The sequence below is a fragment of the Podarcis bocagei genome, assembly GCF_964188305.1.
Source record: "Podarcis bocagei genome assembly, chromosome: 4".
NCBI lineage: Eukaryota > Metazoa > Chordata > Lepidosauria > Squamata > Lacertidae > Podarcis > Podarcis bocagei.
The window spans coordinates 46,428,005-46,446,629 of record NC_138128.1 but is presented as its reverse complement, the minus strand read 5'-3'; the positions used below and the strand labels follow the sequence as shown (position 1 = coordinate 46,446,629).

General features: G+C 41.9%; 1 protein-coding gene across 4 annotated transcripts in view; it reads right to left on the bottom strand.

Annotated features, from left to right (window-relative positions):
- SUFU (SUFU negative regulator of hedgehog signaling) overlaps window positions 1-18,625 on the bottom strand; it is a 71,150-nt gene that overhangs the window by 23,442 nt on the left and 29,083 nt on the right. Inside the window, exons 6-10 of one of the 4 annotated variants that reach the window (XM_081191993.1) lie at window positions 18,355-18,427; window positions 14,842-14,995; window positions 13,809-13,920; window positions 7,706-7,747; window positions 10-144 (exon numbers count right to left, since the gene is read on the bottom strand). In XM_081191993.1, coding sequence (XP_081048119.1) covers window positions 10-144; window positions 7,706-7,747; window positions 13,809-13,920; window positions 14,842-14,995; window positions 18,355-18,427 — 516 coding nt within the window. Of the gene's footprint in view, window positions 1-9; window positions 145-7,705; window positions 7,748-13,808; window positions 13,921-14,841; window positions 14,999-18,354; window positions 18,428-18,625 lie in introns of all 4 variants that reach the window. The other 3 variants (XM_081191992.1, XM_081191994.1, XM_081191995.1) reach the window with 3 other exon arrangements.

Sequence of the window (18,625 nt, the reverse complement as noted above, 5' to 3'; positions counted from 1 at the left end):
ACTACTCACCTTAAACAAAGTGGAATCAATGCTCCTGATTCCTGGTTGAATTTCAGGTGCACACTCTCAAGCTGTCTTGTGCGAATCAACTCATGAGGAATAATTGTTGCCGAGCTTTCACTTTCTAGGCTGTCCTTCCGACTCCTAAGAGAAAGAAAAACATAGGCGTGAATTTAGAGCCCAAGACCAATACCCTGCTTTACATCACTTTGTAAAGAGGATTTTTATTAATGGCAAAGGCAGACAGATGTGCCCTGGAAAATGGACAACACACTTTTCCAACAGAGAGGAGCATGGCTGTATGCAACCATCCTCAGCAAAAGTACACTATGTTCTACCCTCCAATTTAATATTCCAGCGTATCACATGCAATTTTGATCCAGTAATTCTGGCTCACAGGCAGCTTATTCTCCAGCTCTATCTATCTATCTATCTATCTATCTATAAATTAAAAAATTATTTATACCCCGCCCTTCCCGGTTCAGAAAACCGGGCTCAGGGCGGCTAACAACAAATTTAAAACACTTAATTGATGCAACAAAAAACAGCATAAAATACAATATAAAACATGAATAACAATAAATTCAGAATTCAAAAATCAATTTAGGGGGGAAATCCATCCAAAAATCCATCTTCATGTGCTCCAAAGTGGTAACAGTAAGCATGGGGGGCAGTAGGGTGAAATGTGCTAGGTCCACCACTATTGCCTTCAAACCTATGAAAGCATTCCAATACACACAGGAAGCCACTACAGATACAAAAGCATTCCCACTGCAGACAGACATTCTCCTTTCCCAAGGCAGAAGGCAAAAAAATAGAGAGGAGGGGTGAGGGATGAAACGACCACACTTGTTCCTGCTGCCTCATCTCACAAGTTTCAGGACTTTGAGGCACCTGAAAATGGCTACACTCTCATTTTAGTATGATCTATATTTTTTAAAGGTGTCACTCCTACTTTCTAGTATCCAGGCTATGCTTATGTCTTGTGATGCTTTCGACTGGATTTGTGCCTCACTGGGGAAACTGGCCAGAAGTGTGGAGGAAGGGTTGACAAAAAATTTCAAATCCAAGCTTTTGCAAAAAATCATGAAGACGTTTGTCAGGATTGTATAACCTGAAGGTAGTAGCTATGGGTTGGGAATATAGAATCATAGAATTGTAGAGTTGGAAGGGACCCTGAGGATCATCTAGTCCAAAACCCTGCAAAGCTGTCCCTTACGGGGACTGAATCTGCAACCTTGGGGTTATAAGTACCACTGAGTTTTGCACTGCATGTGAACAACCGGCTGAGAAGTGACCTGATGTCATTTCCCTGCTGGAGGAATCACTTAGAGATGGTAGCATACCATGAAAATATTGGGAACCTGCTAGACCAAGCTCCTGCAGTATCCATATTAATATTTGTATGCCTACATAAATTTGTTAAGTCATCCAACCTCTCACATAGCCAAGATGTATGTAGCAAGCATGTCCCGCTGAGTAAAATAGGATCATTCACAAGTAAATATTCATAATATTGCCTTTTCACAGTTAAAGACCCACAGGCATATTTTCCAGAGGATTTTTCACTGCACAGCCTAGCCAGATCCTATCAAGGATGGCCTATTTTTACAAGGATCTTATAAGGCACTGTGAATATCCTCTTCAATGTAGAAACAACCTTACTGCCAATTTTATTATCATAGTGAGCTAGAATCAGTGTGAGAAGTTACTGATGCCTCTAGACATTATCTGTGATGATGGAGTCACTAAAGGAAGAATGACCATGTCTGTTAACACTTAGTATTGATTCAAATATACATTCACACACAACGGTACCTGAAGACTTGAAACATATTCCTAAGTGGTACTCAACGAGTCTGGTTGCCTTAGAAGCAAAGTTTCAAACACTGTTATATGAAATTTTTAAGAGATCAGGTCACTTCTTACAGTGCTGCTTGATTTACATATGGGAATTAGCGAAGGTGTATATCAGGAGCACAGACTGAAGGCAGTCTGAGGTCCAAACACAAGGTCAGAATGAGAAGCAAGATCTGAAGGAAGTCTCAAGTCCAAACATCAGGGTGGTGGCGAGAGGTCCTAGTGAACAGTTTGGTAATCAGGGGGTATTTAAGTCTAGGAGCTGGTGCACACATTGTTCCAGGACTCTGTCTAGAACTGAAGCCTAAAGTCTTCAGAGCCCCGACTTGTGAAGAGTGGCTTATTCTCAAATATCTCTTTGTTCAAATGGATACTTTATTCCTCAGGCAAGTACCTGCAGCTGGAGATTGACCAATTCTGCACCATTAGGTACCTGCACTCCTGAGGACTAGGTGGCCATTTGGCATCTGTCTCTAAGACAAAGATGGGGTTACCTGTCCCAAGGGCACAGAATCAACAGATCTGCTTCAAGAGCCATTGCCAAAGACTGCACCATTGTGATTTTAGCTTCAGGAACTCCATGTGAGCCCTCAAAAAAGATTCCTCCAGGAGGGACATGACATTGGATCACTTCTCAGTTAGCCGGTTGTTCACATGCAATAAATATCCATAGCTACTGCCTTCAGGTTATACAACCCTGACAAACTTGGTCATGATTCTTTGCAAAAGTTTGGATTTGGAAAACTTTGTCAACCCTTCCTCAACGCTTCCTGTCAGTTTCCCCAGTGAGGCACAAAGCCAGTTGAAAGAATCACACCTAAGCCGGTAAAAGTTTTATTAATGTCAACCTCTCTATAAGATACGAGCCATTCTTCAATAGATGGAAGGCATAAAGAAAGGATGGGGAAGCTACGGTTCTCTGGATATTGCTGGACTCTAGCTCCTAACATTCCTGGCTACTGGCCACCCTGGTTGGGGCCAACAGAAAAGCCCAACAACATTTGAAGGGCCACTGGTTCCCTACCCTGATTAAGATGACTATAATCTAAGGGTGAAAAAAGGGAATAAATCTCTCCATGCAAATAGTGAAGAAGATGTGAACAAAACACTTTGTGATTTCATCTAAGGCAAGCATGGGGAATACTTTTCAACAAAGGGCCACAGACTCCCATGGGCAACCTTCCAGGGTGTTCATGCCAGTCATGCATACAGCCAGATCCAAAAGCAAGTAGAGCAATGGATGTGACTCTTACCTTTCTTATAACAGGCTATATCCCGACTATGTACAACTCAGAGATTTCTACACATCTCCACTCTGACAACCAATAGAAATGGCAAGGACACATTCCTCCGAGGCAAAAGCACTTGATCAGGGTACAGAGCAGGGCTGGTGAGAAATATGGATGGGGAGAGAGGCCAGAGTTTCCCCACCCAATTTAATGAACCCTGGCAAGAAGTGCAGAGGAGGATGTCTTCCATGACTCACTGATTTATTCCAGCCCACCATTTCAGAACTGTTGCCATGTGGGTCATAGAACATTCAGGTTGATACAGCTGGAACCTCTGGAGAAAATATATTTCACTCCCCACCAAATGCTTTCAGACTAGATAGGATACAGAACTGCACTGATGTGTAGGTGGGGCCTTTGTGGTTTTTTTTTAAAAAACCCAACCATAGCATGGAGCAGACTCTTGAATAATAAGTTTGGCAGTTTATCATTTTGTTCTAAAATAACTGAACAGCCAATTGACCACTAAGTTAAGCTTTCTTGATCTCCAATGTACATTTAGCAAAATTATCCTACTACCCACACATTCTATTTATCTGACACTAACTCCTAAAAGCAGCATATATTCACCAGAAGAATATCAAATTATGGCTGTGAGTCGTGGAAGACTTGCTCCCTGCCTAACTAGCCTGTTCCACCTGGCTTGGGAGGGCAGAGCTCTGACTTACTCCAGCTACAAAAGCTGGGGCTGCTGAATAGACTCTTGGGTTGGGGCATTGTTTAGGAGGGATTGTTGGGGTTTTTTGTGCTGTTATATTATTTTTTGTATGTTTATGTTTATATTTTATTTATTTACATCTTATTCATGCAGAAATTGTTCAATAATGGCTGTGTACTTTTGATATGCTTTATTCATTGTTTTTGACTACTTTTGATATGTTTGTAATTATGTAAATCTTTTCACGTGTAAGCCGTCTTGAACATGGTTTTAACTATGGAAAGATGGCATACAAATTACCGTATTTTTCCATGTATAAGACTAGGGGTTTTTTTTTACCAGAAAATTAGGTTTAAAATTGGGGCTTATCTTACAGACAGGTAGTGCTAAAGAGTGTTTTCTTAATTTGGAGTCTCCCAAAATAGGGGGCGTCCTATACACGGAAAAAATATGATAAATGGTGATGGAGAAATTTTTCATCCCTAAGTTGCAAGCTAAGAAAACAGTTGCAAACCTTATGGACACTGGAACCAAACTGTCTTTACTCTGCAGTTATAATAAAAAATGAGATTAAGTATTCATTGTAATGCTAAAAAAAGGGCAGAATTCATACTCATACTCTGATGCTCCAACTGTGACAATATATTTGGCTCTAGTGTTAAAGCAGTAATAATGGCAGCTGTGTGTTTCTCCAGACAGCAATTTACAAGTAAATTTACAAGTTTTGGGGATTAAGCTCACATTATGTTTTTGTATGAGGTCCACTGCTGAGAGAACCCTAAACCACAGGAGTTCTAGGGCATAATGGAAATAACTGTATCCACTTAGATTTATGTAGCTGTGCTTCTGTTTACAAAACCCCCAAATAGAACTGTTCTTACTGTAGATTGTGCTCTAGTGTTAACTTGCCCGCATGAATTGTGTTTCAGTGCCAACTTCTCCATCGCCAAGCCCTAATCACAAGATCAGGTTCATTCATCTTACTGCTATTGACCAGAGCACCAAACTACACATAAAACAACAATGGCCAGAATGCAAATGCCATGTTGTCCAAATGCAGTGTTATGCATCCAGAATCGCTGTAGCTGGGTCCACAGAACGTCATAGATCAATAGAATATTCTGTACTATTGTATAAAGGTGTCTCTGCAGCTTCAGAAGCCCGTATCTTTTTCTGGCAAGAGTGTAGCTGCACCACTATCAACAGCATAGGTTGTGTATCTGATCACAGGTTACATTATAGTTACATATTCCAGCGTTCATTCTGGACTGCTACAGAATAGGCTGTTAGCATAAGGATATTTATGTACCATATTTTTTGCTCTATAAGACACACTTTTCCCCTCCTAAAAAGTAAGGGGAAATGTGTGTGTGTCTTATGCAGCGAATGCAGGCGGGAGGCTCTGCTCAGCGCTCCCTTTAAAGAGCCGCACGCGCACTCTGTGCGCTCTTTAAAGGGAGCGCGACTCTTGGGGGATCCTTAGCCACGCGCAGCCTCTCCTGGGCAGGGGATGAAGGCGCACGGCCAAAGAAGAAGCCAGGACAGCCAGCAGGATGCATCCTGCTGGCTGTCTTTGCTTAAGCCAGAGAGGCTGCGTACAGCTAAAGAAGCCAGGACAGCAAGCGGGATCCCGCTGGCTGTTCTACCTTCTGGCTTAGCCACGGGATAAAGTCTCCGCAGGGGAACGGGGAGCCTTTATCCCGCTGCCCTGCGGAGGCTTCGCGCAGCTATCCCTGGCTTTTGCAGGAGGTGGGGGAAGAGACAGAGCGTGCGGCTCTTGCGGGAGGATAGCCAGTAGGCTTGCTTTTGCTGAAGCCAGGAGGGCAAGAGGGATTGGTGCTTGCTCTCCTGGCTTCAGGGATAGCCCCACAAAGCCTCCTGAGCGAAGATGGAGGAGCGCTCCCTCTTAGCTCAGGATGCTTTGCGTTCCTTTCCTATTTCTTGTTTTCCTCCTCTAAAAACTAGGTGCGTCCAATCGTCTGGTGCGTCTAATAGAGCGAAAAATACGGTACTTTTCTTTCTCAGAAAAACGAACAGAACAGATTTAAAAGTCCATGAACCCTCCACATGCCTTTTGCTGCTGCAATTTCCTCCTTAAAGCTCTGCCTGCTCCAGTATTCCAGAAGTCTATTCCCCTAACCTGAACCGTGCCTCATTTCCTGGCTTGACCACATCCTGATGAGCTTCTTCTCAAAACAAGACAATATATTAAGTCCCTGGAATAAGCTCCCCGTAACCCATATGTGATTCAGATTTGCTGGCTCTAACTCTTGAACCAAGAGATTTTCTTTACAGAGTGACTCCGGAAGCGTAGAATTCCCCATATAATTTGTCTCCTAAGTGAAGGCCCTTCTCTTTGCCTTGCCAACCTTTGAATGGGAGGGTACTGGAAGGGCCACCCACACATTAGATGTTCAATAACCTACACACTAAGCTGAAAACCAAGTATGCAGGAGATTTTCACATTCTTCAAGCATGAATGAAAATCCATGCCTGGCCTTTGCAAAAGAAGGCAACCTAGATGGGGGGGGGGAATCAGTGTGGGAGGGGAAGAACCCAATAATTCATTACTGCACTCTCTTTTATCTAAAAATTATAGCTTTAAAAATTACAATTAAGCATGCCTTTTGTTTCAATTACTTGTATTTTTGTGCCACCCATCTTGGCCTCTCCCTGCTCCTTCCCAAAAGCGTTAGTAAAAGGTGGCACAAGTTTTCTTTTTTGCAGTAACTAGCACGTAAAAATATTGTAAACATCTCCACCAGACTGAATGCTTCACCCAACCAACACAAATAATTCATGATCCTCGGTTTGCATCCAGAAAGAAATGAAACAAAAAACTGACAAAAGCCAAGGCTGCTGTGTTAGGAGAGGGAGAGCATTTGAATGAGAGCAGTGTGCCGGAAATGCCCCAGTTTGAAGACTGCATATCTAGCATTTTATGGAACTGGAGGGGAATCTGAGATTAAAGCTCATTCCCTAGTGATTGAAGGATTGTGGGAGGTGTAAGTGTGGGCAGTTGTCAGATTAATTCTTTAGATGATTAAATTCTTTTTGTTTCTTTAAAGCTGTTTGTAGTCATGTTTGAAGTCTCTTCATTCTGAGCGAGTGTAATGCTGCAGTTACCAAGGTGACTTTTGCTGACTTTCAACTATTTCTTCCCCCATCTTCTGTTCTTACCAACAGCCTGAATTGGTTTTTAAATCTTGTGAACTGAGATGAACAACAGTGCTGTTAGCCGCAGTGCTGTTAGCTGCAGCCACATTAGACTTTGGCACTGGGCTTGTGTAGCAGTTGGCCAAACTCGTAACTTGCAGCAAAACTACACACTGCAGCATCTCCTTATCTTTTTGCTATATGCAAAATGACTGAAGAAACAACCTGGTTAAAACACGCCATGACCACATGCACAAACCTGCAACCACCGTTGGTCCTCTTGCCACATTAGAAATGGATGGCTGAAATCAGCACCCCTTTATGCCAATTAGTAAAAATCTTTAGGCCCCTGGAGATATTCCAACATTTACTTGCTACACAAAGTTTAACCATTCCATTCTTGGTATAAAATAAAAAAGTCACATGCACAAAACTACTGCAGACACAGAACTCCTTGCAAACTCTTACTTTGCAGCAAACTATACTTTGCAATTTTATCCAAACCAGGCAAATTCTGGTTTGCAAAAGCCAGAGATTGCAAGCAAAGCAGAGTTCACAGGTAGCTGAAGAAGGAATCTAACCACACAAATTCAAGGCTCAATAATATAATACCAAACCACAGTTCGATGCTACATTTGAACTGACACTATGTCCATTTTATATGCTAGGATAGTACAATTCAGCAAACAGGAAAATAATAATTGGATGTTAGTAGAGTTTAGCTTCCATGTAGTGCAACAACCTTGCCACTGTGAAAGTCAGTCTCCTCCGCTTCACAACTGAACTGGAAAAAAGACAGCATTTGAGAACTATTAAGCTGAGTAAGACATTTATACTTCAATTTTGCCATATTCATAGTTGAGAAAGCCTTACTGCCTAGAATATTGCTTTGGTTAACCCATTATTTAAACAGCTTTTAGATTCTCATACCACACAACTTCCCTGTGTTTCACCTGAACAAATGGTGCACTCACACTAATTCCATGTTGTATCAGACTACAAATGATCTTTAGAACATTCTCACTGAGAAAAAGTGTTTAACAGATACATGAAAAATAATTTGAATTGCATTCAACTAAGTCCTACTCAAGAGTAGAACTGGCACCAACCCTTTTATTTCTAATCCCATTTTGAGGTATTGAGACCATGGGTTTGATCTGCATCTCCTAGATTTCTAGTGGGATGCAGAGGCAGCTTTAAATATGTTAAGGTTTCTGGTGCAGGATTTATTGTACTGAGAAAAATTAAGAAGTCTGGCTGATCTTTGCTACTCTGAGCCAGGGCATTTCATACCAGCCCATTACGCTGAAAGCGTGCTTAAGATTGTTGCCAGTTCTGACAGTTGTGTGCCCGTGCTAGCCTTTCTTCTGACATCCATCACAAAGTATGCACCAGAAAGAATAAAATACAGCTTCAGCATACACAACCATTCTAATACTCCAATTTTACTACATATACCAGTTCTCTCTTATCCATTATTTTGGGCATTTCATTTGGCCAAGAGGCAGAGAACTAACCTTTTCCATGATGGTGTATATTATGATAACTGGAAGTAAGAGAGCTTTTCATTTTTCAAATCCTGACTGTTTGTCTGAGGTGTTCCCACGGTTCCCCTCATTTTCCTTAGAAGCTGCATATCTTAACTCTCCATCTTACTCATTGATCTGCCTTGCCCTTGCTCCAACACAATATGCAATGCATGGCTACCTAAACTGTGTTCTAGCTGCATCTGGGTGGGCTTAAACAATCCAAACCACCATCCTTAACAAGACCCTAATCCTAAAGATTTGTTCTGGTTTTGAGATTCTGAAAAAAGTATCCATGTCCGTGACAGTACACTGCCATGGTTGAATTTGCTCTATTTGCAGGTGAAAAATGCTTGGGATCAAGCTATTTGAAAGGCTTAGCATAACATAGTTTAAGAACTCCTTTCCAAACTGAGAGCAAGAGTATTGGGTAACCAATAAGAATACTTTTTGCAGGTTTGCTAGTCATACGTTTCAGCATATACACTGAGTCAATAAGTGCTATGAACAAAAACATAATTTTGATAATTTTGTCTATAGGCCTCCACTTACTAGGCTAATGAGAAAAGAACCTACATCACAGGTAGCAATAACCTTCTTTAGTATGCTCTGAAGAGTTTAAGATCACACACAATGCAAGATATATTGCTCTGGTAGGGAACTTGTCTTCAGCTTAAAGTTTGTAGACCTAATACCATGTGCCACAATCCTTGGCCAAACCAAAGTCCAATCCGAAAGGTAAATTCTGTGGCCAGTGCCAGATGCTTCTGATCAAGTGCATGGAAACCTGCAGAAAAAACCAGTCTTCTTTAAACAAACAAAACAAAACAAAACCTGAGGATACTAGAGGCCTGTTTAAGAATTGCTGCAAGTAATTTAGGCTGCCACCATAACCTCACTAAGCTGGGAGTGAACCCCATCAAATTCAGTAGAACTAAGTAAACATGGTTAGAATTGCTCTGTTAGATAAATTACTTCCTTTCAATAACTTTCCTTTGAGAGAAACTGAAACAGTAATTAGAAAGAAGACTCATAACTAGTGTTCATGTTAATCCACATACTACCTGCTTTATCAATAGTAACTGGTTCTTCATATAGCTCTGAGAACATATCCAAAAGCATTTACAAAACTGAAAGTCTTTTCAGCTATCCACCAAACTGAGCACACATACATCCCACCAATCCCACCCCCCCAGAACACTGGGAAGTAGCTGCATTTGATTCATGCAGAATACAGGAGAATATTTTCCATCACTATGTGCCATAGGATCAAGTAAAATGGCAAAGGATATTGATTCCTGTGCTTGTTTGCTCCCAAAGCCAAGCATGTGAAAGGATTCTCCCTTTGGATGTAAGGCAACTGGGAATATGGCAACAATCACCATGCCATCACTTCCTTACTTCCACTAGCTTAAAAGGCCAATAGCTCAGTTCAGAGGTAGGTCTCCTTAAATATCTGAAGCCCAAGAAAGCAACATTCATGCAATCCCATCTCTAGCCCAGCCCAGCATAGACTGTATTGCAGTTTATTGATTATGCAACAGAGGGCGATCTAAGGCTACTTCATGGAAGAAAGAAAACAAATATTCCCTGTTAACTGTTATTCTTAGACTCTTCTGTTCAGTTCCACACACAGGACTGAATCTGCACAGTTCCCCCTTCCTCTATAACAATCTGGAAGCAAATAGTAGGGCACAGTAGCTTCTCATTTAGTTATTTCACACCACCGAAAATCTGCAATTCAAATCATGTCAGTTATATTCCTCTTGAGGAGGAGAGGAGTACAATGCAATTCCAACATAAAAGGTAAGAAACTTCATTTTCTTCATGACGTGCGAGCCTACATACAGGAGACCAGCAAACTGGTTATATGGAAAAATCTGTCAATTACACAACTTAAGAACTGCCTGTTCTACTGCTGCAGCCTCTCTTGGTTGGAGGACCCTAGTGTAGGCTGGATGATCTTTAAGAAGATTAAGAAAGACCATGTTGCCCTCCTGAAATGTCTGTTAGGTATTAGCCTTACCAGAATGCAACAGAGGATAACAAAGACAATCAGCCAGACTACTGTACATACAAAGTCTACATCTCTGAGAAAGACTGGCAAGATACCAGAAGACCTTTTTGCTATTGGCAAAACCTGTGGAACAGCTGGGAATTTTGATAATTCCTGGTTCTGATTAAACGAGAAAGTAAGGGCTTGACAAAACACAGTGTGGAGAGAAAGAGTATGGAATACAAAGCAAGTAATGAAGGCTTCTTAGGCTGCATCAAACCTATCCTACAACAACCGCTCACGTTCCTTTGCTTGTTCATAATCTTATTCTTTGCTAACAGCACACACCACCTCTGTGGAGTTTATTCAAACATCCTCAAGACGCATGTCACTGCTCTTTATTCCAGTGAACTGACTTGTGACTTGGGTTCTGAGATCACAAACAACCTCCCTTTCAATGAGTATGCCAACCTGTCACAAGTATTTAGAGCACTCTGGAACAGCATCTTTGACAAGGGTATAAACCACATGTTGTCTGAGAGCAATATTCCACCACCATTTTGGGGTGGCTCTAAAATATACATTTTTGGGGAGGGATGAAAGTAAGCTATTAAAGTTCTAACAAACTATGACAAAAGGCACTTGGAAGTAGTAGTAGTAGGCGTAGTAGTTGTCACAGCAGTTATTATTATTTAATTAAATTTATACTGTAAAGCCCATCTAAACTCAACTTTAAAAAACCCCACCCCCTCTCTTTTCTTGTAACAGGCAACAACAAACTTCCTTTTGTGTACCTGGAAATTATCATTTTGGGACCACCCTACTCTTTTGTAAGTCTTTGTACATCAGAGGCCAGATTTTTCCAACCTGATGCCTTCCAAATGTTTTCAACTACAACTGCCACCAACTAGCACAACCAATAGTCAGGGGGTGGTGAAAGCGGTATCAAAAACATCTGGAGGACACCAGGCTGGTGAAGCCTATCAGATTATAACTACCTGGACTCAGTGCATCTCTAGAAAACACTGAAGTATGTGTTTCTGGTTCGTTTTGCTGGCATCCCCACTGTCTCAGGGATAGCTTTTATTGTTAATCATTAAATTGCCATTTTGTTACACTCTCTCAATAAAACTCCATTTGCATTCTTCTCTGTGTTGTTCCCTGTATGCCTTACATGAGGGCACTAGACTAAAACAAGGCAAAGCTACTCATGCTATACTCCTCTGTATTTTAATAAGTGAGCTAGCTCTACCAGATGGACAGCAGCTTATCCTCTGGCAGAACAGGCAGGGATGCAGTGGGGAAGTGTCTCCCTAGCACACGTAAAGGGAATATTTTATTCCCTGAACAGAGCAGCCATCTGCAGACGTGTTTAGGATGTGTGGTTACAGCAAGCTGGGGCAGGCAAGTAGAGACAAGCTATATATACTTCTGATATTCCTTTGAAGGGACAAAGCCCTACAATAAAGGAAATGTACCGCTAAATCAGGAATCAAGTAGCAAATTGGCAATGGATCATTTGCACTGGTTCCAGATGGGTTTTCTGGCAAGACTCAAGCTTGTGTATCTCGAGTTCAGCACACAAAAGTCCACAAGTTATTCCTGCAAGGAATAGCACACTTAGTGTAGCCAACTAAATTTTACTCAGAGTAGGGCAATTAAATTAATGGATCAAAGTTAGCCATGCTCATTATTTTCAACGGGTTTGCAATGGGTAAGACTATAATTTGCTACAACCCAAGGATAGCAGAATTGTTGATGTTGGTGCTGCCTCAAACAGGGCACTACGCATCCCTATTCATGCACTTTTTAAAAAACCATCAATGCCATGCGTAAGATGAAATATGAAGATATATGTCTTTCAGGTCCAAGGGCACAAACTGCTCAGTGGAGCAGGATTTCTAGCAAACAAGGCATATGGAGTTCTACGTGGCCAAAACATGTTCAACAACAAAAGATCTAATACTGGAGGGCAACCATCTGCCTATCTTGGGAACTGCAAATTAGTAAGAACAATCCCTTGCTCTCCTCCCCAAGGGGAACTGTTCTCTCAATCCTTGCAATGTCCTGGTATCTGTCAAGATGATTAAGAAGACTCTGTTAGAACTCTATAAAGAGCACCTGGTTCTGAACTGGATGGACAATGTTCCAAGTAATGGATTCCCACACTAGAAGGATGTGATTAAGCTGATACCCTTACAAATGGCTGGCCAAGATGCAGTGCTTACAGATAAAGTTACTAAGGCTCTGTCTCTCATGGGAAGTCCGAGTTGGCTACGCTTTTTCACAGACTTTTAACAAGATTCAACAATGTAATCCTCTCCAAGGTATACTGAATAGCAAATGTAGAAGATGAGATCTTGCCCTCGGAAAGACAGTGTTTTTTAAAAATTATTCACCCCTTTGAGTCATCTACAGATAGCAGACGCTGATAGTGCTAAGAATCACCTTTGAGAACAAATTCTGCTACTCGTTACCATCACAAAAGAGAGTACCTGAGGTACCACTGTACGAAGGAAAAACATCCAAAAAACAGCAACATATAATAGTTATACAAACAAATTTCAGAGAACAATGCTCTTCTTTATCACTACTAATGCACTGGTCATAAGGGGCTTCCCTACAATCTCATGTGTGAAGTGCAAAAGGCCTTCAAATGAAGGGAAGGATGAACATATGCTTCCAAAAAGGCTCTACTATTAACTGGATGGCAAGCAGGAGAAACATAAAATACCCCAAGTATCAGTGACAGGCCTCCATGTTCACTCACTTGCGTGCAGTCGGTAAGTAGTCATGCTTATGTTCTTTTTGCAATTAAGTTTATTAGTTTATCAATATTCCCTCAACAATAGCCAAATTATAGCAATATCAATTAATTTCAGAACAATATCAATTAATTGCCATGCTTATGTTCTGCCCACCCACTGATAACATCACTTAGGCCTGTTTTGCAGAGCCCCGTTTATTTTACCCGTTAGTATCTATGTTCCTATCTGGCCATCATCCACTTTGCTTATATCATCTACTTTGTCAGTCTGATAACACCATGGATGACTTAACTATCAGAGGTATGCACTGTGTAATTCTTGGTCAGCTGTCTATAAATTCTGAACCTGCTCTAAAACACAAACCTACCTTTATGTTGCATTCTCCCTTTTCAATTTCTGTCTTTTAGATTGTGAGCCATCCAGAAGTATTGCATAAATAGCTATCACCAGGTTAGAAACCTTAAGCCAGTCTTTCCTTCCATTATTTTCCCAAGGCTAAGCCAAATTAGACACATCTTCCACCACCTCAGGACCCAAACACAAGACTAAACTTACGGAGCTCTGTCATTATTCAGTCCATTCTGTCTTTGATGGTTAATTGGGGGCAGAACAGGCTTGCTGTTAATCTCAAGTCCCCTTCGCAGAGTCTCCCGGATTTGCTCTGTATCTGAAACGATAGTTTAAAAACCGAGTCAGGTTCAGTTCAGATGATCCTCCAGGGCATGGACCAGAAAATTAGAAACAAACTTCACACGCTTCCCCACTCATATGGCTTCCTTCCTTTCCTGCACTAAGACAAACTATTATTGGCTGATTTAGAAGCTGCCGAGTGGCTGGGCAACCCGGTCAGGGGTGTGTGTATGTTTGTGTAAATTTACTGTTGTTGTTGATATTCATGGTGCTTACCCTCCAACACCACAATCAGAAGCTATAGAAGTAGAAGTTAAATGTAATTTTGTTTGTTTTAAAAGAGTAGTTGCGGGGTGGGGGGGGGGAGATGAAACACCATAGAACCAACACTAACTGCTGAGCAGCACACAGAGTACAAAGTGATTCAGGTTTGCTATAAATAAATGAGCAAAAATTGAGAGGGTTGGGAGAGCTAAACCTTGAGTTTTGGGCTTTGAATTTAACTTGATATAACAAAAAAATCAAGTTCCATACGAAGCAACTTTGCTCATGAAATAATCATATTAAATTTAATGAAGACCTCATAAAGCACAGCAAATATCTGGTTTCCTGTTTTAATACATAACTTGATGCAATACAGCCTCCCAATTTCATACTTTTAGCCATGCCTTCTACCACTTTTAAAAATACCTGTGATTATCAAGTATACGACTTGTAAACAGAATTTTTTAAAAAAGGGAACTATCTTCTTATAATAGTCCAAAAAGATTATATTTTTTTGTATGCTGACATGGGATGAAAACAAAAGATCAAGATTGTAATGGAGGAATATTGCAAGTATTTCAAATTGTAAACAAATTGTACCTATTTAAAAACACAACAGTATGAGAACTCCATCCAACTTAGCTGTGATGCCGAGAAAACAACCTTCTGAGTGGCTTTCCGGGTTCCCTCTTACCTTTCCCAGACAATCGTCGGGGATGTGTGCCAATGCAGATACTTCTACTGTCTTCATCATCCTCTGGCGGCCGGCTAAGATCATCCCAGGCGCACTTAGCACTGACACCACTCAGGTTCGAACCGTCTGTCTCAATCCCTTTATCAACTCTGTCCTGCTTAAAAAACATCCAAAACAGCCAAGTCTTTTGAAGCCAAAATCCCACCTGTGCCACCACAGGAACTACAACCTCATGGAGTATGTTTTCCTAGATTGTGGATCACCAACACAGAGCCCGTGGATGCCCGCAAATCTTCAAACTCCTGCCTTGTCATCCCACCCCCCACCCCGACTCCTTGAAATTAGGCTTCAAAGCAGCCTTCTGGTGAAAACAAAGGAAAAAAGATTCCACTACCCTTGACAAAAATGCAACTTAACAGAGTTAAGGGGGAAACATTCAATTCTAAACTGTATAAAAATAGATTTTTAATATTCCATAAGATAAAATGAACAGTATAAATGAATATAAATACAAGCACTTCTTTTTCACTTACAAGCCACTACCAATTAAAAACAAGGGCTTCTAAAAACAAAACAGCCAGACACATTTCAACACTGAGTCTTTTTCTGTGGCTCAGTCATTATTATCTAAGAGAAAGGTAAGTAGAAATCGTTATAGCCAAAATCCCAGACAGGCAAAACATTATTTCAGAAACAAAAATATAGTTCAATTACTCACCCTTTTGCCTCATTAAAAAAACTTTTTAAACTGGAATGATAACCTAAGTGTCCATACATTTCTACAAATCAATGAATTCCATTGAAGACATATAAACACATTTCAAATATCAATGCAAAGCCATTCTGGAATATTAAAATATGGAATATTAAAACTCTATATTTATACAACTTATAATGAAAAGCCTTCTAGTGTGGCCATTAGAAGACTTTTTCCAAGGCTAATTACAGCAGGGGAGGGCGACTTTGAGGGTCACAGCTGGGGAGGAAAGGGTTAATCCTCTTCTTTGGAGTGAACCTCACCCTGAAACCACCCCCCTCACCACAATTAAGATTCAAGGAAGCCTTCTATTGGCTATAATAGAAGGCTTCTTTGAAGTCTAATTCCAAAGGAGGGGCAAAGTCTGAAGTTGTCACTGCTGGAGAAGGGAAGGATTACTCTTTCCTTCCCTACCCCCATCCAAGCAGCTGTGACCTCCCCACCAAAAAATCCACACACTCCCCACTGTAATTAGGCTTCAAAGTAGCTTTCTACCATAACATGTCCCTCTGTCCCCCAATGTAATTTATGGGGTGGAGAAAACTGTGTGTGTGATCTCCTAGCTGAGGAGCCACAGTTAACTCTTACCTCCCCAGCTGCACTCTCCGGGAATATCACAGACTGAAACACTTTCCCCCCCCAAAAAAAAAAACTAATTGCAAGGGGGAGATGGGATCGTGTATGCCTCTGTATGGTTGCCATGTGAGCACTTGGTGGTGTGTGTTTGGAACCCAAGGTAGAGTCTCCAGTTTGCAAATGGAAAATTGGAGATCCCCATTCTACGTTTTATTGGCAGTCAGCACTTGAGAAATGAAGGGCTTTTATACTGTCCCACATTGCACTAAAGGAAAGGAAATGTGAGCCACAACTTCCAATTCATCAAAACTAAATTTTGCAAAAAGTTGTAACATCAAGAATAGGTTTCAATGAATCCTCAATACATCCTCCCGACACGCGTCACTTGTGATTATCAAATTTCCCCCTTTGAACAGTGCCTGACTGTCGAAGAATCAACCTCATAGTGATTCTACAAGGTTAAATCTGAATGAAAAGTTCTGAACATGGTATTCCTGCATTACATGCAAACCAGAAATTCAAAATGTAGACAGAGCAACTTAGGAAAATTACTTGTGTCAGCTTCTAAAATTCACCACCAGATGATGCTGTTAAGCTAAATATCGCAGTGAGGGGAGCCTTACAAGGAGAAGCAACTGCAGCAGTTTAATGTAAAAGCCAAGGAGAAAATATTTATTCAAATTTTCTTTTCACATGCAAACATATACACTCAACTCTAATGGAACTACATTTAAGAAACTTATTTCTCTGCTGCACCAATCAAATATGCTTAGCTCTTTGGCATGGTGAAAGAAAATTTCACTCTGGCCTATCAGACTCACACATACAGTGTTTCGCCATTTTTAATGCCAAATTTGGAAAGGTAAGCTTCTCCTACTATAGCAACAAAATTCTGTATTAAATGTACCGTATTTTTCGCCCTATAGGACGCACTTTTTCCCCTCCAAAAATGAAGGGGAAATCTGGGTGCGTCCTATGGGGCGAATGCAGGCTTTCACTGAAGCTTGGAGAGCGAGAGGGGTCGGTGTGCACCGACCCCTCTCGCTCTCCAGGCTTCAGGAAGACATCCGCAGCCTAGGCAGCCCTGCAGGAGGTCCCACAGGGATGTCTAGGCTGCGGATATCAGCCTGCTTCCCGGAGCGTTGGGCGCCCTGAAAGCAGAGCGCCCAGCGCTTCGGGAACACATCCGCAGCCTAGGCAGCCCTGCGGGAGTTCCCCGCAGGGCTCCCCACGCTGCGGGAGTTCCCCGCAGGGCTCCCCACACTGTGGATAGCAGCCTGCCGCCTGGCGCGAGGGGTGCCCTGAAGCAGAGCGCCCCCCGCGCCGGGCAGACATCCGCAGCGTGGGGAGCCCTGCAGGAGTTCCCCACAGGGCTCCCCACGCTGCAGATAGCAGCCTGCCACCCGGCGGGCAGAGCGCCCTGAAGCAGAGCGCCCCTCGCGCCGGGCAGGCATCGGCCAGCCCCACAAGCTCGGGGGACAGCAGGGAGGCGCAGCGCCGCCATCCCGCTGTTCCTCGACCTGGTTTGGTTTCCCCAACCTGCTTTTGGGGGGGAAATAAAGGGGGGAAATTTCCTTTATTTCCCCCCAAAAAAAACAACTAGGTGCGTCCTATGGGATGGAGCGTCCTATGGGACGAAAAATACGGTATTTATGAACAGTTTGACATTGTGCTTTATTAAGAGCTGTACAGGGGTAATTGCTTTTCAGCTTTTTGTACTGTATGGTTGCTGTGTTGTTCAATATGATCTGAAGAGAACCAGAGTATGCTGTGTTGGTTATTAACCCTACTTTGTCATTGTCGGAATTGCATGTAGTAAGTGACTTCCCACCCTCTCCAAAGCACACGTGCACTAGAAAACAGACAAGGCAGGGAAAATAGAGGTTCAGTAGGGTAGGGGTCTGGGCTGCTTGTGGCCCTGTTGCCCAAAATTAAGCTGTTGAAATGTGTTCAGGGGCACTCGGTGAAGCCAATCACACTTTGATCAGGCAATCAGTGATCTACAACCACTGCCTCTAGGAAATGGCATTCCAAAGATACTCAGGTTGAGTCCCAGCAGCTTCTGACAGTAATCAACAAGTCTATCCTGAGCACATTCAGTTACCAGAAGGTAGCTGTTCCTCATGACTAAGAAAGCAATGCCCTGCTGTCATCTAGGACCAGACTGAGTAGTTACATACTTGCAGGTGTGGATCTATTTCAAATATGGTCTCTCCACGTCGCATGTCTGTTATCAACCATGGGCCTCCTGCTCTATAAACAAAATCAAAAAAAGAAAAAATAAGTGACTGTACTACCATTGCTCCAATGCTTCTAGGTCTCCAATGATTTTAGTGCAAATGCAGTAAGGGACAGAAAGGAGGGATAAATTTGGGGTTCTGGATGAATAATTAGCACTTCTACCTGTCCATTTTAGATGTTGGATTATTGTTAAGCCTCTAATTCAACTAT